The sequence below is a fragment of the Lontra canadensis genome, unplaced genomic scaffold (assembly GCF_010015895.1).
Source record: "Lontra canadensis isolate GAN:19392208 unplaced genomic scaffold, GSC_riverotter_1.0 scaffold228, whole genome shotgun sequence".
Taxonomy (NCBI): domain Eukaryota; kingdom Metazoa; phylum Chordata; class Mammalia; order Carnivora; family Mustelidae; genus Lontra; species Lontra canadensis.
In genome coordinates, this window is record NW_022631222.1 from 421,486 (window position 1) to 446,736 (window position 25,251).

The 25,251-nt window shown below is 40.2% G+C and overlaps 1 protein-coding gene across 3 annotated transcripts; it reads left to right on the forward strand.

Moving 5' to 3' along the window:
- Positions 1-98: 98 nt before the first annotated feature.
- On the forward strand, positions 99-23,928 carry GINS1 (GINS complex subunit 1). Of its 3 annotated transcripts, none has more exons than XM_032849430.1 (7): positions 99-380; positions 10,326-10,390; positions 13,899-13,997; positions 14,497-14,587; positions 18,394-18,510; positions 20,973-21,047; positions 23,561-23,928. In XM_032849430.1, exons 2-7 carry the CDS (start codon positions 10,356-10,358, stop codon positions 23,627-23,629), a joined length of 486 nt encoding a protein of 161 aa, XP_032705321.1. In that variant the 5' UTR covers positions 99-380; positions 10,326-10,355; the 3' UTR covers positions 23,630-23,928. The 3 variants fall into 3 exon arrangements, with proteins under 3 accessions (XP_032705321.1, XP_032705320.1, XP_032705324.1); XM_032849429.1 differs by lacking the exon at positions 99-380 and adding an exon at positions 4,862-5,069; XM_032849433.1 differs by lacking the exon at positions 99-380 and adding an exon at positions 5,181-5,236.
- The last annotated feature ends 1,323 nt before the right edge of the window (positions 23,929-25,251 follow it).

Below are 25,251 nucleotides of genomic sequence, written 5' to 3' on the forward strand. Positions count from 1 at the left end.
AGCGCGCCCAGCGTCCCCGGCGCTGACCTGCGGCCATTTTGGAGAAGGGCGTGCGAAGCCTTGCGGGGTGTCGCGGGTTGGTGGTGGCCGAGCGACGGGTGGTGCAGGCGAGGAGTCTGGGCTAGGGCGCCGCGGCGGGGAGGGTCGCCTTTGCCGGCGTGCTCAGCGCCGTGAGCAAACGCACTCGGTCCTGCCCCAGATCAGTGACCCAAATGTGGGAGGACAACGGCCCGAAAGCACCCAACGAGCCAGAGCCGCAGAGGAGAGCTGGCTCCTTCCTCTCCCGCCCCAGACTGATTTTTCCCTAATGCTGGAAACCCAACGTGAACGAATCCCTCGGAAACGTTTCTCTCAATGATTTATGAGAACAAAATCAAAAGGTAACAAGTCACCATTTTCATGATTTATAACTATTTTCCCACAAGATTTTACTTTTTTTTAAATTGTTCTTATTTTTTTGATTTTTTTTTAAATTTTATTTTTTATAAACATATTTTTTTTTCCCCAGGGGTACAGGTCTGTGAATCGCCAGGTTTACACACAAGATTTTACTTTTTAAAAAATATGCTTTCAGGTACTTTTTTTTTTAACACAAACATATAGGTAATTTAATTTTTAAGTTGAGTGCTGAACTTATGAAAACAACTCATTAAACAATTTACTTCTTAAAGTCTGTATTTGATTTTAGATTTTTGTAAAGCAATTAGTAGCTGGAGCAGGAGACTCTTGACCAGGTTGGGAGTAGAGATTACTTAAAGAATCCTAAAAAAAAAAAAAAAAAAAAAAAAAAAAAGTGGAAAAAAATGTGTTTCAAAGATAAATTTACACTTGTGAAACCCAAGTTAAGAACTAATTCAGGGGCGCCTGGGTGGCTCAGTGGGTTAAGCCTCTGCTTTCTGCTCAGGTCATGATCTCAGGGTCTTGGGATGGAGCCCCACATCAGGCTCTCTGCTCAGCAGAGAGCCTGCTTCCCTCTCTCTCTCAGCCTGCCTCTCTGCCTACCTGTGATCTTTCTCTCTGTCAAATAAATAAATAAAGTCTTTTAAAAAAAAATAATTTAACTCATCTTACAAAGAAAAGAGTAGTTTCACAAATTTAGTTTTACAGCTTTGGCATTCTTTAATATTTCTTGAAAAGGATCTACAATCAAGAGATTTGCTTACTTATCACAAAGTGAACTTTCATTCAACATTCAAAATTTCAACATTTCTGTTAGTTGAAAACTATTGGCAACTGATAATTTAACATCAATTAGAAATCCCTTTAGAAATTAGTAGCTCCTTCTGGGGGCACCTGGGTGGCTGGCGCAAGTGGCTTAAAGCCTTTGCATTCAGCTCAGGTCATGATCACAGGGTCCTGAAATCAAGCCCGGCATTGGGCTCTCTGCTCAGCAGGGAGCCTTCTTCCTCCTCTCTCTTGCCTGCCTCCCTGCCTCCTTGTGATCTCTATCTGTCAAAGATTTAAAAAAAAAAAAAAAAAAAGAAAAAGAAAGAAAGAAATTAGTAGCTCCTTCTATTAGCTTTGTAATGATGCTTAAATTGTGAAAGAATTTCATTAATTGTGTTATAAAAATATCCCAACCAGCACTCAATTGTGAATTCTTTAAACTGTTATACTAGCACAAACTGGGATTAGGAATCCAGAAACTGAATTTAAAAAAAATTTTTTTTTTTACCCTATCACTCACAAAATCCTCTTTAATAGGAAAAAGAAAAAAACAAAAAACAAGGGAGGGCTGTTGAGAAGAGAAATGTTTTTATTGAGTCTGGATGGCATTAGGCCTTGCCCATACAGTCCTCAGCTCTTGTCCTGTAAGGGCCAAGGGCCAGGCTGATCCAAGGTGGGCCACTTTGGTTTGAAGATTATTTTGAGCTAAAGGCAATTAAGACCCTATAGACTTCCTCCCTGTGGAAGAAACTTTTTGCCCCTCCCTTGACTATACAGAAGAATCTAAATTGGGGTTTTTTCCCAGAATAACTTATTACCAGAAATAAATTTTATCTGAGTGACCCATCTATATGGCAAGGCAAGTATCTAATTACCAAACATTTGCTCTTCTTACTGCCCTGTGACTTGCATTCTTCCCCTTCAAAGTCCCAGACCCCTACCTGATTCTCCTTAGTTCAGGATAACATAAGATACCTTATTTTGCCTGACTATCTTTGGAATTTCCATGTCAGTGTGGATTCCTTGTATGTAGGAAAATAATTTGGTTTTCTATTTCATATCAATCTGATTCTTAGTACAGCTAGAAGGTCCTAGAAGGGAACAGGAAATTCTTGCTTCCTGATATTCCACATTGACTTTCTGTATGGTCTTTAAATACCATCTTACGCTGGTGACACCCACATTTGTATCTTGTACCCCTTCCTTGAACTCCAGGGTCTTCTATCTAATGGTCTACTCATCCACTCTGATATCCTGTAGGCACCTAAAGTTACGATGTTCAAAGCTGAGCTCCCAACTCTTTTCCCATCCCAAACTCCATGTGTAACCTTCCTCACCTCAGGAATGACAATATTATACTTCTATTTCCTTGGGTCAGAACCCTGGGATCATCCTTGAATCCTCCCTTCTTATGTCTATCTGTATTACCACTCCTTTCAAAATCTATCCAGGATGCAACCATTTCTCACTACCTCCTCCATCCGCACTCTGGCCCAAGCTGCCATCCTCTCTCACTTGGATTATTTTACTAGTGTAAGTGGTCGCCTACCTCCACTTTTGCCAACTTTTGTCTACTTAACTCAGCTGTTAGAAAGTTCTTTTTAAAGATGTAGGTCCAGTCCTGTCATTTGTTTGCTTAAAATAACTATGGTTTCCCATCTCACTGAAGATAAAACAAAGCTTGTGAAAGGGTCTCCAGCCCTCACTCTGATCTCAGCCACCAAGGTCTCCCTCCCTTACTCTGCTCCAGTGTCACTGCCTCCTTGCTGAGGCTGGGGTCTCAAGGAGAGGTGTGGGTTGAATGTGTGTGAGTCATACATCCCCCTCCTTGGGGCCTTTGCACTTGCATTCCTCCTGCTGCTAATTCTCTGCCCATTCTATGGCCCCATCTCCACATGGGTTATTCGCTCCCCACTGCAGGTCTGTGCTTTCTCTGAACACTAAGAAAACCCTCAGGTCCTCTCATCATCACTCTGTTTACCTGCCTTGGCTTATTCTCCTGAGCATTTTTCACTAATATATTTATCATTGGTATATCTGTATCCCACACTGGAACATAGACTCTGAGAACAAGGACTTTGTTCACTACTTTATCTTCAGTGTCTAGAACAATGCACAGAATATAGTAGGACTTCATAAATATTTGCTGAAGGAGTAATGAAACACCACCACCCTTCAGAAGTGTGTACTGTTGCCCCCATTGTACAGGTGAGGAAATGAATCTCAGGCCAAGGATCTGAAATTAAAAAGGTTTATGACAAAGGAAGGTTGTGGATACTGGTGATTGTTGGAACACAGTCTTGTAGCACAGACCACTATGGATCTGTGTTTTTAATAAAACTTAGCTAAATTATCCCTGACTGTAGAGCTTAAAAGGAAATGTCAATTAGCTTAAAGATTCAAAGGCTTTGTAGGCCATTCCCATGCTCATTCTTCAGATTACATATCTGTTGTATCTTTATTTGCAAAAGAGGAACATAGTTTCTAGGGTTAGCTAGAATGAATCCAGTAATATTGCCTTTTTAAAAAAGTTTTGCTTTTTAAAAGGTAGCCAAATAAAACAAGTTGTCTCTACAGCATTAATTTTCATCTCTGATGCTATATGATTATGAAAATTTCCATAATCATGTAGGTAAGATTATGGCTGTGTGAATTGATGTTAATCTGGGTATTTTCCCCCTTTGTAGGCTTCCTGATTAAAACTATTTTCCAAATGTTTTTATTTTTTTATTTTTTTTTAAAAGATTTTATTTATTTATTTGACAGAGAGAGAGACAGCACAAGCAGGCAGAGAGGCAGGCAGAGAGAGAGAAGCAGGCTCCCCACTGAGCAAGGAGCCCGATGCGGGGCTCGATCCAAGGACCCTGAGATCATGACCCGAGCCGAAGGCAGCGGCTTAACCCACTGAGCCACCCAGGCGCCCCTCCAAATGTTTTTAAATGACTCCTTTAAAATCAAAGGTGATTTTGTGGGGTTCAAAGCTTAAATAAAAAGTCTGCCACTTTAGAAGCTGAGTAAACTTGGTAGGTTATCTATTCAGTTGTTGGTGCGCCTGGCTGATTCAGTCCTTACAACTTGCAACTCTTGATCTCAGGGTACTGAATTCAAGCCCCAAGTTGGCTATGGAGCCAACTTAAAAAAAAAAAATTATTTTGCTTTCTAATCAGTACCAAGGGTCTTAAAAGCTACCTTAGGGTTAATCATGAGAATTAAATGATACATATGTCACACTCCCTACCACAAAGGAGATACCCAATAAAAGTTGGTTTCCCTTTTGAGCAAACAAAAGCCCGCACTGCAAAACGAAAATGAAATGCTGCGTCATTGCATTAATGCACACCAAGTTTCTGAGCATTCCTTCTCAATCTCAAAGTAGAACCCCGTTGAACCTAAATGAAAATGAATCGACCTAATTTAAAAAAAAAGATGTTGCGAGATACGTATATATCGCGAGCTGAGCTTCAAAAGAGAGCCTTTGCTCAACTTACAGGCTGGAACCCATGCCCGCTGACTCTCCCGCAGCTGCACGGGTTTCGCTAGGGAAGGATGCGCCCACGAAACCCTCCTCGGCTTTCACCTTTCTTATAGTGCGGCTGCGCAGCGGAGGCAATTGTCCTTTGGCCGCCGCCGTAGGCTACGAGGCCCTGGAGCGCGTTTCTATTGGCTGGGAGTGTTTGGCGCCAAAGAGCGAAACGGAGGCGGAGGCGAGTACCCGCCGCTGTGGGACTGGAAACCACCCGATCCCCAGAGCGGTGTGCGTGAACCCGGCGACCGTTTGGCGTGAGAGCCGGCGGTTGACGAGGCCTCGGGACCGGGGCGCGGACGATATGTTCTGCGAAAAGGCCATGGAGCTGGTCCGCGAGCTGCATCGCGCGGCAGAAGGGCAGCTGCCCGCCTTCAATGTGAGGGAGGACGGGGTCAACCGGGCTGGTCTGGCTGAAGGCGCGGGGCCTGGGAGAGCGGCGGGAGAGCGGCGGGCGGGCGGGCGGGCGGGCGGAAGATGCTCAACCCTGTGGGTCTAACCTGCGTCTCCTCCGAGCGTGGGCTTTCTCACCGTGTCAGCTCCAAAGTAGGGAACAAAAATTTTGGAACACAGACAAACGAAACCTAGCAGGAAAAAGAGCATTCGTGTTTATATTACGCAGCGATTTGGTGAATTTCTTAAATATATTGCCTTTAGTGTTTCCTACATCAGCGTTCCTTTGCTTGACCAAGCGTTTCTTGGCTGCCCGGTAACCGTCTAGCGTTTGTTGAACGCTAAGGCAGAAGGTAGGCCTGTAGAGCCAGGCCGGGATTTGGGCTCGTGGTGTGAGGTTGGAGCAGTACTCCGGCTTTCTGTGGCTGTCCGCTTTTGCAAAAACGAGAAAGAGCATAATAATAGGGCTCAGTTCTTTCTGTAGTGAGGGCCCTCGGAGTGGGATGTATATGTGTAGGTCCTCTGGACAGTGCCTGACACACAAGGAGCAGCGAAGTGACTGCTGTTAATTTTCCGTGTTACAACAAGACCCCAGCTCTGACACCTAGGACAGGATGGTCTGGTTTGTTCCCTTATCTCTGGTTTCCTTACACCTCCGCAATTTGGGGATTTTTATGAGCCTGACTCCATAGCCCCCTACCTCTCTCTCCCTACCTAGCCCCATATGTCCTTTACTCACTACTATTTATTACCATTATTCTTAATTTTCTGTTACTACCCCAAAAGAATGCTAAGCATGTGGCCTGTGTTATCTGATGTTCTCATAAGAACGCTTTGAGATTTAAACCATTCCTTCTAGCCATGTATACAGAGGCTTAGGAAGATTAAGTATCTTGGCTATAGTAAGAAGTGAAACTAGGATTTAAATCCTGGCAGTCTGGCTTCAGACCTGCATGTAAGTTCTATACTTGACTACTTTCCCTAGCATAGAGCAGCTGCTGTGTGAATGCCAGGGCATGTTCTGCTGGGAGAGGGGTAAAAAAAGGAGTATTAGAATGCAGTGTGAGGACACAAGAGAGGCATACACAGGAGCATAAGGAGAAATGTTGGTATGAACTGGGGTAGAGGAGGGAGCATTTGGGCCACACCTGGAAGGATGAGGTCCCTACTCCAAGAAGGAAGATAGGCATTGCTGCTGAAGGATACAGCCTTGCAGAGATTAATGGTCACATAGGAAGGGAGGGACTAATGTGTGTGCAGAGGCTACATAGGTGGGTTCTAGACCTAGGAGAATTGGGTATTAACGTATAAGGCATTTGGAAGGTGGTAAAGGATTCTAAACAAGGGAGTGATAGGGCAGCTTTTTATGTATTGAGGGTAATGATGGCAGCACTACGTGGAACAGATTGGAGATGAGAAAGAACAGTGGCAGGGAGATGGTTATGGGTGGTTATGATCAATCCTTTGAAAAAAAATCCTTAAAAAAGAGAGAAATTATAGATCAAGTTCAGGGATTTATCCAAACTTACAACATATTGGCGCAGAGCCTCACCTTCAACACAGGTTTCCTAGATTCCTGTCTTAAAATTCTTCAAACATAAGAAAATATATAATTGTTCTTCAAGGACAGTTACTTCATTTAAAAAGTTAGGAGACAATGATGGGAAGTTCAGCAGAGATGCTGGAATGCCAAGGGGTGCAGGCTCTAAAATAGGACTCCATGCTGCATTTAGATAACTAGGCGTATGAGGAGACAACCTCAAAGAGACACTTGTCCAACAGGAACTGGCCACAACAGCCTTGCGACTGGCTCTGCAGACCTTGAGTCCATCCAGCAACCTGTTTCACTCAAATTTTAAGTTACCACTTTTGGGGGGTGTCCAGGGAAGGAACTTAAAACTTATAAAATCACTCCTTTTTCTAGGTCTTAGTTTGGCAGGGCACCTTTTGCAGTTTTGCACCCTCAGCTGACAAACCCACCTGCTAGCCAAGTTACTCAGCAGCCTGGAAGACTCAGCCTGAGGAGACTGGCCACTCTTTGACATAGCCAAGCAGGGACAGGCTAATCCATCTGATTGGTCTGAGGGCTGATAGGCCTGTGGCCCACAGGAACTTCCAAGAATCATTCCTCCCAGGAGATGATAGTCAGTAGGTCTAGAGCAAGACTCTGCCTTATTCATTCCAGGATCTCTCAAGGTTAGATGCTGTATTCAGCAAATTGAAATAATTGTCCACTTTCTATATGCAGAACTGGTAATAGTTTAAGTGAGTTTTTGGGAAAATTATCTTGGGCTCCCAGCCTGAGGTGGGAATTTTTACTATAGATAAATCTAAATCTGAAAGCATGTATGTATTTTTATTTATTTAAGATTTTATTCATTTATTTGAGAGAGAACACAAGCAGAGGGTAGGGGCAGAGGCAAAGGGAGAGAGAGAGAAGCAGATTCCCCATTGAACAGGGAGCCCCACCTAAGGCTCGATCCCAGGATCCTGGAATCATGACCTCAGCCAAAGGCAGACATTTAACCATTTGAGCCACCTAGGGGTCCCAGCATTTGTGTATTTTATTTTTTTTAAGATTTTATTTATTTGAGAGAGATAAAATACAAGCAGGGAGCAGGGCAGAGGGTAAGGGAGAAGCAGACTCCCTGCTGAGTGGGGAGCGCAATGTGGGACACAGTCCCAGGACTCCAGGGTCATGACCTGAGCTGAAGGCAGATGCTTAACTGACTGAACCACCCAGGTGCCCCACCTGTGTGTATTTTCATAAAATTTCACACGTCTTTTTTTTTTTTTTAAGACTTTATTTATTTATTTGACAGAGATCACAAGTAGGCAGAGAGGCAGGCAGATGGAGAGTGTGGGGGAAGCAGGCTCCCCGCCTAGCAGAGAGCCCAATGCCAGGCTCGATCCCAGGACCCTGAGACCCTATCCCAAGCCGAAGGCAGAGGCTTAATCCACTGAGCCACCCAGGTGCCCCTCACAGGTATCTTTTGTATGCCTGTAGATCTATTACTCATACAGGAGTTTCAGCTATTTCTTAAAATATTATTTGCTTATAAAAGGAATTTGAACTGAATTCTAATAGGTCAGACTTTTCCATGACCTCTTTTTAACTACTTGAGCAAAGGGAAGATAGAAATCATGCTTACGTTTTTTTTTATTAGGAATTATATATTTTCTTATGTTTGAAGAGGATTAAGTTCTTGATTTTGTAGTTATACCAATAGTCCCAAAATGTTTTTGCTACTGCATACATTTTGGTCTTAAAAGTAGTTGGGTCACTTATCTTTGGATTGCTGACAGACCTACTATGTAATATTTATGAATTTTAGAATTTTAATAATTTTATTCTTCCAAAGGAAAATTTTTTAGAAGTTTGCCCCAAGGTGGATAGTAGAAAAACTCCTTTGGTCCTTCTCTTTTTGCAAACCAAAAGTGTTCATTTTTTCTGGTAATCTTTTTTTTTAAGATGTTATTATTTAGGGGAGCCTAGGTGGCTTAGTGGGTTAAGCCTTTGCCTTCAGTTCAGGTCATGATCCAGGGTCCTGGGATCAAGCCTCACATCCAGCTCTGCTCAGTGGGAAGCCTGCTTCTCCCTCTCTCTCTGCCTACTTGTGATTTCTCTCTCTGTCAAATAAATAAATAAAATCTTTTAGGGGCACCTGGGTGGCTCAGTGGGTTAAGCCTCTGCCTTCAGCTCAGGTCATGATCTCAGGGTCCTGGGATTGAGCCCCGCGTCGGGCTCTCTGCTCAGCGGAGAGCCTGCTTCCCCCTCTCTACCTGGCTCTCTTGTCTACTTGTGATCTCTCTCTCTGTCAAATAAATAAAATCTTAAAAAAAAATGTTAAAAAAAAAAGACTTTATTATTTATTTGAGAAAGAGAGTACACAAGCAGGGGGAGGACCAGAAGGAGAGAGAGAAGCAGACTCCCCACTGAGCAAGGAGCCCAATGTGGGACTCAATCCCAAGACCCTGGGAGCATGACCTGAGCAGAAGGCATTATTACTACCCTTGTAGTAATTTTTTAAGATCTGTTTTCATTATTTATTTACTTACTTATTTTTGTCATGCCTTAGCAATTTTTACAAATGTATACATCCTTATAACCAGTGCCACAGTCAAGATTTCTGCACCCCAAGGGTTCTCTTTTCCCCTTTTGTAGCTACCTACTACCTGCAGCTGTGGGCAACCACTGATAGACTTTCCATGGCTACAGATAGTTGTCTTTTTTGGTGGGGAGAGGTTTCTGGATTCAGTGTGCTAGGAGTTGCATACTTTTTCTGTAAAGCGCCAGCAGGGATCATACAGTATGTACTCCTTGGTATCTGACTACTTTTGCTTACTACAGTGTATTTAAGAGTTTCCTTAATCAGTTATGTTGATTGCATAACTTGTCAGTAATTCATTCCTTTTTATTGCTTTTTTTCTCTTTTTTATTGTGGTAGAATATATATACAACATAAGATCTGCCATTTTCACCGATTTTAAGTGTATATCAGTGCCATCAATTACATTCACATCATTGTACAACCATCACTCCTCTGTCCAAAACTTTTTCATCAACTGAGACAGAAACTCTGTAACCATTAAGCAATAGCTCCCCATTTCCCTCTTCCCTCAGCCCCTAGTAACCTCTAATCTAATCCCTAGGAATTTGCCTATTATTTTAGATATTTCAGGTAAGTGGAATCACACAATATTTAACATTTTATGTCTGGCTTATTTCACTTAGGATAATGTTCCCAAAGTTCAGTGCATGTTGATGCATGCAGTACTACATTCCTTCTTATGTCCAAATAATATTCCATTGAATAGATATACCATATTTGATTTATTAATTCATCAGTTGATAGATATTTGGGTGTTTTTACTTTGGGGCTGCCATAAATAATGCTGCTCTGAACATTTATGTACAAAGTTTTTGAATGAACATGTTTTCAAGTTTCTTGAGTATATACCTAAGAGTGGAATTGCTAGATAATATGATAATTCTATGTTAAATTTTTTGAGGAACCATCAGAATGTTTTTTATAGGGCTGCATCATTTTATATTCCTATCTACAATGTATGAGTGTTCCAATTTCTCCTTATCCTCACCAACACTTGTTATATCCATTCCCATAGGTATTGCTTTTTGGTAAGATATCAAAATCAAAGATAAACAGAGTAGATCAAACATTGCTATAGACTTGGTGGAGGAATTAATAGATGTGTATCAATATCATTTTATATATTCTAGGAGGATGGACTCAGGCAAGTTCTGGAGGAGATGAAAGCTTTATATGAACAAAACCAGTCTGATGTGTAAGTTTTGACAGATAGATGTCTTTTTTAAGAGTTTTTATTTATTTGAGAGCACAAGCAGGGGGAAGGAGGAGAGGGAGAGGGAGAAGCAGGCTTCTCGCTGAGCTGTCGTAGCCTGATATGGGGCTCAGTCCCAGGACCTCAAGATTATGACCCGAGCCAAAGGCAGACACCCAACAAACTGAGCCACCCACACACCCCTGATGAGATTGATATTTTAAAACAACTTAAAAAATATGATACTGAAATAAGATAATGTTCCATCAGTTTTTAGATATGATTTTTTTTTAAATTCTCTGTGAGCCTGATCATACTGTAGCTATACAGGACTGAGGGGATTTGTGTTGATCACCCTAAATTTATGGGGATTCAAATAGTGCGTGGTACATAGCAGATGCTCAGTAAATATTTATTTGAATCATATGACCGGGTATTAGAGTGAATCTAAAAGAGATGAGACAGCAGCAAATAAAAATTCTAAACAAAGTGAAATCTATAGAATTTCCACTGCTCATTTTCACTAATAGCTGCCTTGGTGCCTTAAATGGGTAACAGGCAATTTGTAAACTTAATAGGAGCTGCAGTGATTTCCAGCAGCTTTAGCAAAGTTTGCCTAGAACCAGTGCTATAGAAGGCTACAGCCTGGTGTGTAAAAGAGCTCTGGGTTCAGAGAACATTTAGAGCTGAGCATGGTGGTGGCACAGTGGAGCATTTGGGCTGTGTGACAAACTTCATAGGTTCTTATGATTTGGTGAAGAGTAAGATACAAGGAGTACCAGCTCTGGGATCAGAGGTGATTTATCCAGATCTCAACCAATAGATGTCAATCAACAGATGTCCGTCTGTGACCTGACATTTCATTTTTGGCCTTATTAGGTACAGTGTTTTGATCAGTTACTTGGGCATAGAAATCAGTAACATGCTGGTAAGATCTGTGGAGCACATGAACAATGGGAGCATTTTCCAACTGTGTTGTTTAAGGAGAGATACAGAAAAATCTTCACAGGTCGAATGAAGGAAAGAACCATAGCAGGTTTACAGTAAGTGTAAGGCAGATATAAAGTCCTGACTCAAGTTCCCAAGCACTTTGTTCATTCATTAATTCTTGCAACAAATATGTACTAAATGATTATGTGCTGATAAGTGGCTCTGGTATTTCAGATGTAAACAACACAGTAACGATGTCTGTCCCCATAGCCCTCACAGTCTAATAATGCAGAAGATAGATAATAAATACAGATACGCCGAATTGGGATACATGCCATGAAGGAAAACAACAGTTCTGGGAAAGAGAATAATCAATTAAAGGCAGACTTAGATTGAGGAATCAGGGAAGTTCTCTCCAAGGAAGAAACCTTTCAGCTGAGATCTAAAGGAGAAGCCAGTTTCAGTGAGGCAGTGACAGGGGGCAGAGAGTGTCCTAGGTGGAGGGGGCAGTATATGCAAAGGCCCTGAGTTGTGAAGGAGGATGGGGTGCTCAGGACAGTGATAGTTAAAGAGGACCGTGTGGCTGAAGCTTAGCAAGCAGGCAAAGGGTAACACAAGATAAGAATTTTAAGCAATTTTAAGATGGTGGCATGGTTATGTTTTAAAAAATCACCATAGCTACTCTGTGGACAATAGACAAGGGGACCAAGAGAAGAGGCAGGCATGCTGGCCATCCAGGTGACAGCAGAGGTGACCTGGACTAAGTAGAAAGTGAACAGGTTAAAGATATATTTATTTAGGAGGTGGCCTGACAGGCCTTAGTCCAGTAAGGGAATGATTTTCCTGTATTTGCTATATTTGTACCATTTGCAAATTTGTGATCCAAAATTATGTGCCCCACCCTCCTAGTTTCTTTCTTGGTGGGGTGTAGGGGACAGTCACTATTAATAGTTTATGTTAAAATTTTTTGTCAGAAGTCCATTCCTTTTTAATTACGCATGTAAAAGTAAATTTTTTTAGGAAGTCCTTATGTACTTAATGAAATACTCTGGTATTACCTTGGGTATATTTTATTTGTACTGTTTCTTTATAATCCAGAGCACACTGTAAACAATGTGGAGAATGAATCTGACTTTCAGAGAGTGACAAAAATGTACAGAGCAGATGTAGAAGACATGATAGGATGGGGACATAGATATTTCCCTCTATTTTCAGGGCCTGAAACAGGCACTGCAGGAAGGAATCCCTTTTTGTATCTATCCAGTTCCTTTTATTTTTATTTATTTATTTATTCATTTATTTATTTTAAGATTTTATTTATTTATTTCACTGACAGAGATCACAAGTAGGCAGAGAGACAGGCAGAGAGAGGAGGAAGCAGGCTCCCTGCTGAGCAGAGAGCCCGATATGGGGCTCGATTCCAGGACCCTGAGATCATGACCCAAGCCAAAGGCAGAGGCTTTAACCCACTGAGCCACCCAGGCACTCCTATCCAGTTCCTTTTAAAACTCCAAAGTAGATTCTTACTCATTCTGTACATTGTCTTTGATTTGTTTTTTTCCATCATTTTTATTATGGTAAAATATAACATAAAATTTGCCATCTCAACCATTTTAAGTGTACAGTGCAGTGGTAGTAAATATGTGCATAATGTTACACAGCTGTCACCACCATCCATCATCATAATCTTTTATCCTGTAATACTGAAACTCTGTGCCCATTAATTATTATACATCTGGTTTGTGGTTTTTTGTTTGTTTGTTTTTAAAGATTTTATTTATTTGACAGAGAGATCACAAGTAGGCGGAGAGGCAGGCAGAGAGAATGGGGAAAGCAGTCTCCCCGCTGAGCAGAGAGCCCGATGCAGGGCTCGATCCCAGGACCCTGGGATCATGACCTGAGCTGAAAGCAGAGGCTTTAACCCACTGAGCCACCCGGGTGCTCCATACATCTGGTTTTTAAATATGATATTTATCTAATATCTAAGGAGATGTACATTTTGTAGGGTAAAACCAAAATTTTTCCCTCTCTGTGTGAACAACACTGCAATATAGGACACATACATGTTGAAGATCAATAAATATTTGTGGGATAAGTGAAGGACTATTTTTACTACCATTTTAACTCACTTTATTGCAAAGATTTGGAAAAACCATTAAAAGAGTAGTCCTATTTAAAATAAAAATATGATATAAGATCATAATCTTGTTAACCATGATGTTAGGTTTATCTCTTACTCCAGCATGGTAAAAGAATTCTAAAAAGTGAATAAACACAATGTGTGTCTTTTGAAAATAATGAAGATTAATCAGTGTACAAAAATGCAAAATACCAAATGGTTAAATGAAATGCTGATAGCATGATTTTAGGTAAATTAGTTTACTTTTGGTTTTTGGCTTTTTTATCTTTTAGCATACCAATAAAAGCTCTTATGTGGAGGCAGATACTATTTGTTTAGATTAATCGCTAATTATAAATAGATAAAAACAAACATGGAGGTCAGTTGTTAGTTGGCTTTGAAAATTTTCCTTATGCTGAAATATGTATATTTGTTCTTTTCTTTTTTAAATGTTCTTACCAGGAATGAAGTAAAGTCGGGTGGACAAAGTGACTTGATACCAACCATCAAGTTTCGACACTGTTCTTTGTTAAGAAATCGACGCTGTGCTGTAGCATACCTGTAAGTTTCTCAGTTTTTGCTTGTGGTGCAAGGAATAAATGGAGGGCTTTCCATGTGGTTTCCTAATTAACCATTTCAAATGGATAACATTCTTAGATTTGTTTTTCCTGTATAAGCATTCTAAATACTTTTCTTTCTTCCATTAAATTTTTTCATTGTGAAAAATTGCAGTATTCATAAAACTAGGGAGAATAATACTATGAACCCCCATGGAGACATCATATAGGTTTAATACTTTTTAACATTTTTCCATATTTGTTTCATCTTGTTTTATTTGCCTGTATTAAACTATTCTAGAAACTGATGGGCTTTTACCACTGAATACTCTTAAGAAATAAGGAACTTTGGGGCCTTTTCTCCCATGACCATGGCACCATTCTCAAACCTAGAGAAACTAAGAACTCTTCACTGCACCCATCCAGCCCATATTTATGTCTCCCTGTCATTCCCAAGGTATCTTCTTATAGTCATGCGATCTTGTACCTTCTTTCTGTCCTAGGTATGACCGATTGCTTCGGATCAGAGCACTCAGGTGGGAATACGGCAGTGTCCTGCCCAATGCCTTACGATTTCACATGTCTGCTGAAGAAGTAAGCTAGTACTGTTGTTCACGTTTCTGAATCTGGAAAATGCTGGTTGTGGCATTGTTCTGTAATAGTATTTGTATAGTAGAGTATAGCATAGTATTGTTCTGTAATGGTTATTTCTCTTTAAAATCTGTTTTTCAGCAGTTTTTGGTCTGTATTTACTTAGTATATAGTATGATGAGAATGATAGGAGTAATTCTAAATGCTATGTGGAAACCTCTCTGATTAACAAGATTAAGGGTCCCATTATGTTACTTATTAGTGATCCATTTATAGGATTAAAGAACTGGCATCATTATTTAGGGCTTTTCCATAAAGAGAGAGAGAGAGAGAGTGTGTGTGTGTACTTATTCAACATGAATACCTGTAACAAAACTCTTCATTTGTCCTGTCACTAAGGCCCAGAGCTAGCTCAATATTTAAGGACACAGGATTAGAGTCAAGTAAACTTGGGTTCAGAATGTTGTTTCTGCCACTGTCTAATCTTTGGTAAGTGACTTGAGTTCTCTCTATGTCTAAATGCCCTCATTTACACAATGAGGGTGGTAGTACTTACCTATTATAGGCTTGAAGTGACTTCTGACACTATTAGAGTTAGACCAAACTTCCCCAGCCACAGGTTTGGGGGTTCCCAGGGCTTCCCTCCTTTCTGACTAAGTGGCTAAAAATTTGAGGGGTCCTGCTATCTCCTTAGGTATAGAGCTTTGAATATCTTGATTCCAGTCAAACTTCCAGAGAGGAGAGTGGAGATAGAGATGGAACTCAGTCACATGGATGGTCTTTTAAACAATGGTGCCTGTGTGATAAAACCCCAGTAAAAATTCTGGACAACAAAGCTTGTGTGAGCCTCCCCAATTGAGAGTACTTTGTGTGTATTGTTACATATTGTGCCAGAAGGGCAGTGTGTCATGATTCCATAGGGAAAAAACACTAGAAGCTTCATGTTTGTTTACTGTCAGGGAGCAAGAATGTCCTGTCCCCTTAAGGTCCTTTTAACCAGAATAAGAATCGAATTGACATGAGCTAGATTTTTTTTTTTTTAAGATTGTGTTTATTATTCATCAGAGAGAGAGGGCATGCACAAGCCAGAGGAGAGGCAGTGGGAGAGGGAGACTGTCTCAAGCAGACTTTGTGCTGAGCACAGAGCCCAATGTGGGGCTCAATCCCACAACCCTGAGATCATGACCTGAGCCAAAGTCAAGAGTGGGGCACTTAACTGACTGACCCACCTGGGTGTCCCAACATGAGACAGATAAACAGGAAAAAATCAAATTTCATACATACAGGAAATCCATACAGACATGGAAATTCCAAAAGCAGGCAAAATAAGGTATATATGTCTTTTCTGTTGTTGTTAAGTAAGCTCTGTGCCCAACATGGGGCTTGAACTCAAGACTCTCAGATCAAGAAGATCAAGAGTCATATGTTCTACCAGTGGAACCAGCCAGGAGTCTCAAGGGTTAGGGGTTTAGGACTTGAAAGGGAAAGAATGTAATCCTCCAGAAGAATAGAAAAGAGCAAATGTTTGGTAAACAGATGTTTGTGGGGATGGGAGGGGTAGAGGGTGGGGGGGGCACCCACAGAAACAATGAGACAAAGAGAGGCTTTGTTATCAGACAGGCTTTGCTAGGTCCCTCCCTGTCTACCATACCTTGTTCAGACAATAATGTGGTTGTCTATGGTGGGAACTCTCTTCCTGGAGCAGATACTTAATCTAAATTTTTTAAGGCAGTTATAAGAGAGGCAAAGAGCTTTTCCTTTTTCTTTTTAAAGGTTTTTGTTTATTTATTATTTGACAGAGAGAGAGACAAGAGAGGGAGCACAAGCAGGGGGAGTAGGGGAGAGAAGAAGGCTTCCCGCTGAGCAGGGAGCCTGATGCAGGCCTCTATCCCAGGACCCCAGGATCACGACCTGAACCAAAGGCAGATGCTTAATGACTAAGCAACCCAGGCCCCCCAAAGAGCTTTTCCTGAATCTGCTGGGTTTAAATTGCTTTTTAACTCAAAACACTTCTTGCCAAATTGGCCCATATTGGGGTAACCTACGCTTTGCCCCTGTAGTACCTTGCCAGACCTCACCATGTGTCTCTTCCTTCGGCTGCTAGTGTTTCTTATCCCTTTCACTATGGTAAAATTGTGATTGTAAGTGTAGCACTTTCCACAGTTCTGTGAGTCATGTAGGTGCATTATTAATCCTGAGGGCTCAGGCAGGCATACACACACACACACACAATTTCTTATAAGGATTATGAAGACGTTTTTCTATGGAGTCTTTTAGGAGTCGTATTGTTTTACCTTTCACGAGGAGATCTACAGTACTGGCATTGATTTCTGTGTATAATGTTGAATTTTGAATATGGATAGTGAGATAATCCAATACCACTTAATTGAAAAGGTCTTTTCACCATTGCTCTACATGTGGTGCTACTTTTGTCATAAATTGTGTGTCACTATATCTGAGGATTTGGGATAGGGGACTTTCTCTTCTGTTCTCTTAATCTATATGTCCTCAAAAAAAAAAATCTGTATGTCCTCATACCAATTCTACACTGTTGTAATTATTATAACTTTATTGTAAGTCTTGAGTAAGTATTACCATCTTGTTCTTTTTCACGTGTGTCAACTATTTTTGGCGCTTTGCATTTCCATGTAAATTTTAGACTCAATTTGTCAGGTTCTATTTCTTTTTTTCTTTTCTTTCTTTTTTTTTTTTTTAAAGATTTTATTTATTCATTTGACAGACAGAGATCACAAGTAGGCAGAGAGGCAGGCAGAGAGAGAGAGAGGAGGAAGCAGGCTCCCTACAGAGCAGAGAGCCCAATGCAGGGCTTGATCCCAGGACTCTGGGATCACGACCCAAGCCGAAGACAGAGGCTTTAACCCACTGAGCCACCCAGGTGCCCCTATTTCTTTTTTTTTTTGAGATTTTGGTTGAAATTGAATTGAATCTATAGGTGAGTTGATATAATACTGAATCATGTATGTGGTAATCCCTGCATATATTTAGGTCTTTAATATCTCTCAACAATGAAAAAAATAACAGATTTACTTAGACATAACCTATATAACATAAAGTTTACCCTTTTAAAAATATACAACTCGGGGTTTTTTGTATATTCAGAGTATCTGTTATCACCATCTTATTCCAGAACATTTTCATCACCCCCAAAAGAAACTCTGTATCCATTTTCAGTTACTCTACATTATCTCCTGTTTTCCCAGCTCCTGGAGGTTACAAATCTACTTTTTATATAGGTTTTTGTATTGTGGATTTTTCATTTAAGTGGGATCATGCAGTAAGTCTGTAGCCTTTTGTGCCTTTCACTTAGCATGATTTTAAGGTTCATCCATGTGCTAACATGTACCATCCTGAGGTATGGCTGAATAATATTCTATTGTATGGATATACGTACCTTATTCACTCATCAGTTAATGGACACTTGGGTGTTTTTCTCAGCAGGATTTTAATGGTTTCCAGAAAAACTATCAATGCAGGGTTTAGAGAGATCATAATTCTGAAATGGAGTTTTCCCATGATTCTGTATCTGGTCAAATGTCTCTTAGGTCTGTGATTAAGTATGCTAGAATGTAACTTCTGTGAGCATAGAGATTTTCACTTTGTTAAATGATCCATCCTAAATCCCCAGACCGGTACCTGGTTCATAGCAGGCAACTAGTAATACTTGCAGTTTAAATGAATGAATGGTCAGTAGTGATCTATGTGGGAAAATGTGCTATTTATGAAAGGATGAATATACAATTTCTGCAAGTTTTTCTTCTTATAACTTTGTCAAATGACTATATTTACAGATGGAGTGGTTCAATCGTTATAAAAAATCCCTTGCTACCTATATGAGGTCACTGGGAGGAGATGAAGGTTTGGACATCACACAGGATATGAAACCTCCGAAAAGCCTATATATCGAGGTAAGTATACCTTTTAAGATGGATTTTTCTTGGTGTGCCTGGCTGGTTCAGTCGGTAGAGCATGATGCTCTTCATCTTGAATTTGAGGCCTATGATGGGTGTAGAGATTAGTTAAAAGTAAAATCTTTAAAAAAAAAAAAAACCACTAAAATAAAATAGATTTTTCTTCAATGCATAGATTACGCTGACTTTTGTCTAAGAAGAGGGAGTATATGAGTATATATTAACTTAACATTAAAAAAGAAAAATATATCCAAACCAAAAATGTTACCTCTAGGGAGATGGTGGGAATAGGATAGAATAGCTAAAATTTTCTGAATGTACATATTTTAACAGTGTTAACTTTGGAACCATATACATGCTTTATATATTATTAAAAAAATTAAAGTGGAAGACCAACCCATAGATTTTGAAAGCAGAATGAAACATATGAACCTGTATTTTAAGTTGGTAGATTAGTCGAACAGGAATTATTTTAAAATACTTTAAAGGCAAATAGCTTCTAAAACCAGTAGGTGAAAAGTTAATGGAGATGATGATGAGGTTTATGGATGGGTACAGGTAACACCTAGACCCACTGATCAGTCGTAACATCCAGAAAGGAACAACCAGACATTTTATGCTTCATGAGGTCTTGCAAGAGGAAGTGTGTAACACCATTTGCCAGAAAATCAAACCTGATCTGATCAAGCCTCTAGAAAAAACTTCAGTTTATAGGAAATTCAGGGACTGAGGAACATGTTAAGTGACCCCATAGGTACCCACAACAAAATCTAGTTTGTGGGAAACTACCAAAGTACCCACTTTCTTTATCAGTAGATTGCCAAGAGGAAGGGAAAAAGGGAAAAAACTGTATAGATTAAAAGATATGGAGACATGTCAGAAATGTGTCATGTGTAGCTCTCGTTGGATTCTGATGTAACATGGCAGCCTTAAAGAAAACAGTGATGAAATAGATGGGGGAATGTGGATACTAGCTGGGAATTTCATGATAGTAAAAATGATTAATAAGATGTGATAACGGTATTGAGATTATGTTTCTTGAAAAAAAAATCTTACGCCTAAAACTAATATAACACCAACTGAAATTAAATAAAAACTTAAGAAAAGAAAAAGAAATTAATTGAAACCAAAAGCTGATTCTTTGTGAATAAGAATAAAATTGATAAACCTCTAAAAAATTAAATTAATAGAATCTCATTTTTTAGAAATAGATACTTAAATATTTACGGATGAAATGGTATGTAGGATTTGGTTCAAAATAATCCAGAAGTAGGTGAGGAAGCAAGATTGGCCGCATGTTGATAATTGTCGAAGCCAGTTGATGGAGTTTCATTATATTAGTCTTTTTACTTCTGAATATTTGAGATTTTCCATAATATAAGTCTATTTAAAGAAGCAAAAATGTGGCGTTGGGGCGGGAGAGGAGATTCTTCTTAAATGGTGTTTTTTGAACTAAGTAAAATACCTTTGGAAGTCATGTTAAGATTTCAGAGGTATGGGGCACCTGGCTGGCTCAGTGGGTTAAAGCCTCTGCCTGCGGCTCAGGGCATGATCCCAGGGTCCTGGGATCGAGCCCCACATTGGACTCTCTGTTCAGCAGGGAGTCTGCTTCCACCTCTCTCTCTGCCTGCCTCTCTGCTACTTGTGATCTCAGTGTGTCAAATAAATAAATAAAATATTTAAAAAAGAAAGATTTCAGAGGGATCATAGGGCATGAAATTATCTAGGAAAAGTAGAAGACTGGAACTTGCTGGTGGGGTTGGCTTCACTCATACCAATGCAAGACCTCAGGAGCACCAGTTCCTATCCTGGGTTCTCATGGGAGAGGAAAACTGAGAGCTGCAGTCTCTTGGTAATCTTCTTGGCAGTTACAGAAGTGGTTATCAAAAGGCTGCCTCACCCCTCCTACCTCCTGACAAAGAACCTCTCTTGATTCTTCTGATGTGAGTCTGCATCTCTTCTTTCATGGTGTACTTCTACATATTTCTGGGAAATCATCTGAATATTGAAGAAGATTGGAAGAATCCCTTTAAAACAGAAATTGTAGAGACTTATCTATGTTCTTTTCTCAGATACTGATGTTTCATGGAAGAATCTGTTAAGAGGCAAGTTGGAGTCAATAAAACATTCTCTTTTCTTTGTAGATAGGTATTTTGATTTTTCAGGATTTGCAGAGGGAACACAATATGTGATGTTGTCTTCCCTCACCAGCTCCCTAGGTTTCTTTGCTGTCGGCATGGACATACACATACATGTGGAGATCCTGCCATTCTCCCCATCCCAGCAGGACAATTGGCTTGTCAGTAAGGAGTCCTAGGCCCAGGTACACAGAAAAGAAACAGAGAGACAAAAAGCCTAGTATTTGTACTGGGTGGGTATTTTTATAACCCCTATTTACTTTATGGTCACTATATATTAAAATAATTTAGATAAAACAAAAGTTTTTTTTTTTTCTTCAGGTGCGGTGTTTAAAAGACTATGGAGAATTTGAAGTTGATGATGGTACTTCAGTCCTGTTAAAAAAAAATAGCCAGGTATTTCTCGTGTTGAGATACTTTAAATCCTATGAGAGTGTTGAACGATGCGAATGTTAGAATCAGTAGCAAAGTAAATGTTGCCTTGTGATGAGCATGTGTATCATAAGCATTATGCTTAGTATAAGACACACTGTTTTGTCTGTTTTCTAAATATAAAGACTTGCATATATCAAGAAAAGGTTAATTTACTAGGTTATTGCTTGTATTTAACACTAAGCATGTTACTGGGAAATTATCACAATGGGCCTTTTTCTAGGTAAGTGGGCTTATTCTTATTAAGGGCTTATTAAATTGTTGGATTTAACAGCTCTCTTTGAATTTATTAAATAGGTGCTAAGTGCTCGGGGCACTTGGGTGGCTCAGTGGGTTAAAGCCTCTGCCTTCGGCTCAGGTCATGATCCCGGGGTCCTGAGATCAAGCCCCGCATTGAGCTCCCGCTCAGCGGGGAGCCTGCTTCCTCCTTGCTCTCTGCCTGCCTGTCTGCCTACTTGTGATCTCTGCCTGTCAAATAAATAAATAAAATCTTTGGGAAAAAAAAAAGGTGCTAAGTGCTCATTTTCAGCTTGTAGGTCACCTTTCAAATTCTAGTTCTTTGGCAAAGAAATAGTGATATCGATCAAAAATTTCTTTTTATTTTTATTATATTATATATTTATTTTTTAAGATTTTATTTATTTATTTGACAGAGAGAGAGAGAGAGAACAAGTAGGCAGAGAGGCAGGCAGAGAGAGAGGGGGAAGCAGGCTCTACACCAAGCAGAGAGCTTGATGCTGAGATCATGACCCCAGCCGAAGGCAGAAGCTTAACCCACTGAGCCACCCAGGCAACCCTAAAGAGATTCTTCAAGGGACCCTAAAATCTTTGATTGTTAGAGCAAAAATTTCCCTTCCAAGTATCCTCTGGGAAGTAGATAGAATGAATAGAAAGCAGATGGTGAAGAAGTGCTCTCATCAAAATCTGTATTTCTGGAAGACCCAGCAGGAAGTTGTGGTTCACAAGAACAAAGCTATCCTCATAAAGCAAGATAGGAGAAAACTTCATCTCAAACACTGTCCTGTGTTTGAATTTCTCTCTCAAGCTCTTTTGGCTGATCTCTCCACCATAGTGCCCAGGTGGGGCTGGGTCAGGTGGAAACCAACTGAGCCCGCCCCACCCCTTCCTGCTCCAGTGCTAGACAGTTGTCACTCTCTGTAGACCACGCAGAAGACTTCCCTTTGAGATGTTTTAACTTGTCTCAATATTGCCCACCCTCAATTATAAAAATAGAGGACAATTTTATATGTCTTTTACTTACTATCTATTTATCTACTTCTAAAATATCTGACCACATCTAAAACCAGTTTTCTATAAAATTTGGTGTAGATCATCCACATAATATAAAACATTAATAGGAAAACATTTTTTTTGCCATAGATCTCTTTATACTTGTCCATATAGCAAGCATGTTTATGTGTCCAGAAATCAGAACCCCCCCCCCACTTTGTAGTAGGCATTGGAATAACTTAAACGAACAACTAAATATATTTTCTCTTTTTTTACATTTCACATTCTTAAGGCATTTAAAAAATCCATTTAACAAATTAGACAGCAGGGTGTCTTCCTGACTCGTCAGGAGGTAAATCCCTGTCTCAGGGCCCACAATAGGCCTGTGAGCTGGTGAGGAAGGCCCATAGGCCCAGCACGCTTCCCTGAACTATTGTGATAATCCCTCATGCTGCAGTTATTTTCAAAGATTATTTGCTGTGAACTTCCTAATGTAGGGTTTTTGGTTTTTACCCAAGAATGTCTATCTTTTCTTTGAGACTTCTTTGGTCATCTGTGAGATTGGAAAGTTTTCTGCCTTGCTGCCTGCACTTTCCCACCCCAGACTTCAGTAAACGCTCCCATTTTAAGCCCCTATGTTTTGGGGGAATCAGACAGGGAGAATCTTTTTGGCCTCAGAATGAGAGTGGTTTTCTCTTGGAAGGACACAGAGTATGAGCCTTTTAGCTGGGTACCAGTGTCTTTACATGCAGTGTGTGAACAGCACCCACCCTGCAGATTACAGATACTTCTAATCCTTGAAATATACAGGAGGATAGAGGCTACTGTAGTTATGATGAGAATAAATGTTCAGGCTCAGTACTAGAGAAGCTTAATTGAGAAGAAGCTCCTTTCAGTGGTCTTCCCAACAAGCTGTTGTCCCCTTGTGGTCCACTGGTGCAGAATCCCACCCTGGGGTTTTCTGTGCATAAATCCCAAAATGCAGATGGCAAAATTCCTGCTGGAATGCAGAAGTCTTCAGTTAACTTTAACTGAAGCAAACTATAAATTTATTTATAAAAATCAGAATTCAGTAGAGTTTTAAGTAGCTTCAATTTCAACTGACTAAAATAACAATGTCCTTACATTTAGCTACTCTGCTGCTTGAAAAATAGGTAATCAGTTGTTGCTTTTTAATGATGCAAAATGTAATTTTCAATTCTTTTCCAATTTTTTCTCTTCCTCCCTCCCCCTGCCCTTCCCCTCAGCACTTTTTACCCCGGTGGAAGTGTGAGCAGCTGGTTAGACAGGGCATTCTGGAGCATGTGCTGTCCTGACCTTGTGCTGAGGCGCCACCAGGCTTCCCTGTGGTGTGAGGGGCAGCCACACAACGGATTGTGCTACACGTCCCTCTCCACCCTCACCTCTTTGGTTTTAAAGGTTCTCTACAGAAGTTCTTTAAGATAACCAGGAGTATCTGGCAAAGGAGTGGTTTGCTTTTCTTTTGTACAGGATTCATCCTCCTCTTTGTAATAAACTGTAAGCTATGTCTGTAATTACAAGACTCCTACAGTTACTACAATGTGGTTTTTTGACAAAATTTTTTTAATGGAAGTAAACATTTGTTAACATTTGATTTTCTTTGTCCTCCCTGGTAATGACTTTATTTTTCCAGTGTACATTTCCAGCCCATGGTATAGCATATTGTCTTATAGTACAAATTCAAGGAAGGTAATACCTTTCCTAAGTGACAAAACTTTGGCAAATTAATATAGTACTCTTTAATATAATAAAATTCTTTTTGTTGTTGTCGGGGTCATGTGTTACTTTAGTGATAATTTTCACTCCAAAAATGTTATTTAAGTGCCAGAACAAAACACTGTGGTTTGTAATGGTGCTTTATAGCAGAACAAGCTATTTTATGCAAATTAATATGCCTTTTAAGACTATGTAATTTCTCTTTTTATTTATTTATTCATTCAGAAGGACAGAGGGAGAGAGAGAGGGAGGGGCAGAAGGAGAGAGAGCAAGAACCTTAAGCAGGTTCCATACCTAGTGCAGAATGTGATACAGGGCTCGAATTCTCAACCCTGAGATCCTGACCTGAACAAAAACCAAGAGTCGCACACTTAACCGACTGAGGCAGCCAGGTTCCCCTGTAATTCCTCCTTTTAAAGAGCATTCCCTCAGGGGCTCCTGGCTGGCTCAGTCATGTAAGTAGTTGGTTGTAAGTTGGAGCCCAAGTTGGGTGTAGAGATTAAATGGAAATAAAACTTAAAAAAAAAAAAAAGAGCATTCCTTCATACAAGTTTGTGAACTTTATCATAGCAGGGTAATTGCATTCAGGTGGCTCTGCTTTGCAAGAATTCCAGTGCATGACCAGTTTTAAAATTCTTCCTAAAAGGAGATTATTATGCCAATATGATTTACAAGTACTTTTCAGAAATTATGAAATTTTTGCATAAATACTGGAATCCTCAAAATTAGGTGGTCATTTCAAACAATACTACCTTCAGATGGTCCCTTTTATTTAGAAACTCTGTACCTCTTTGGTTTGATGAAAAGTCATATAGCTTTTCTTCAGCTTATTTAAAAAAAACAAAACAGGGGCACCTGGGTGGCTCAGAGGGTTAAAGCCTCTGCCTTCGGCTCAGGTCATGATCCCAGGGTCCTGGGATAGAGCCCCACATCGGGCTCCCTGCTCAGCAGGAAGCCTGCTTCTCCCTCTCTCACTCCCCTGCTTGTGTCTCTCTCTGTCAAATAAATAAAATCTTTAACAAAACAAAAGAGCTGAAAATCATGGTGACTTGGCCACATTTTAATATTTATTAACCTCATTGTTTTGTTCTGATTGTGTTGACCATATGAATACACAGAAAAGGTGGATGTCTGCAATCCAAGGGGACAGGTCCTCAAAAAAAACAAGAACAACCTGCTGAGTTCCAGCCTCTACGACTGC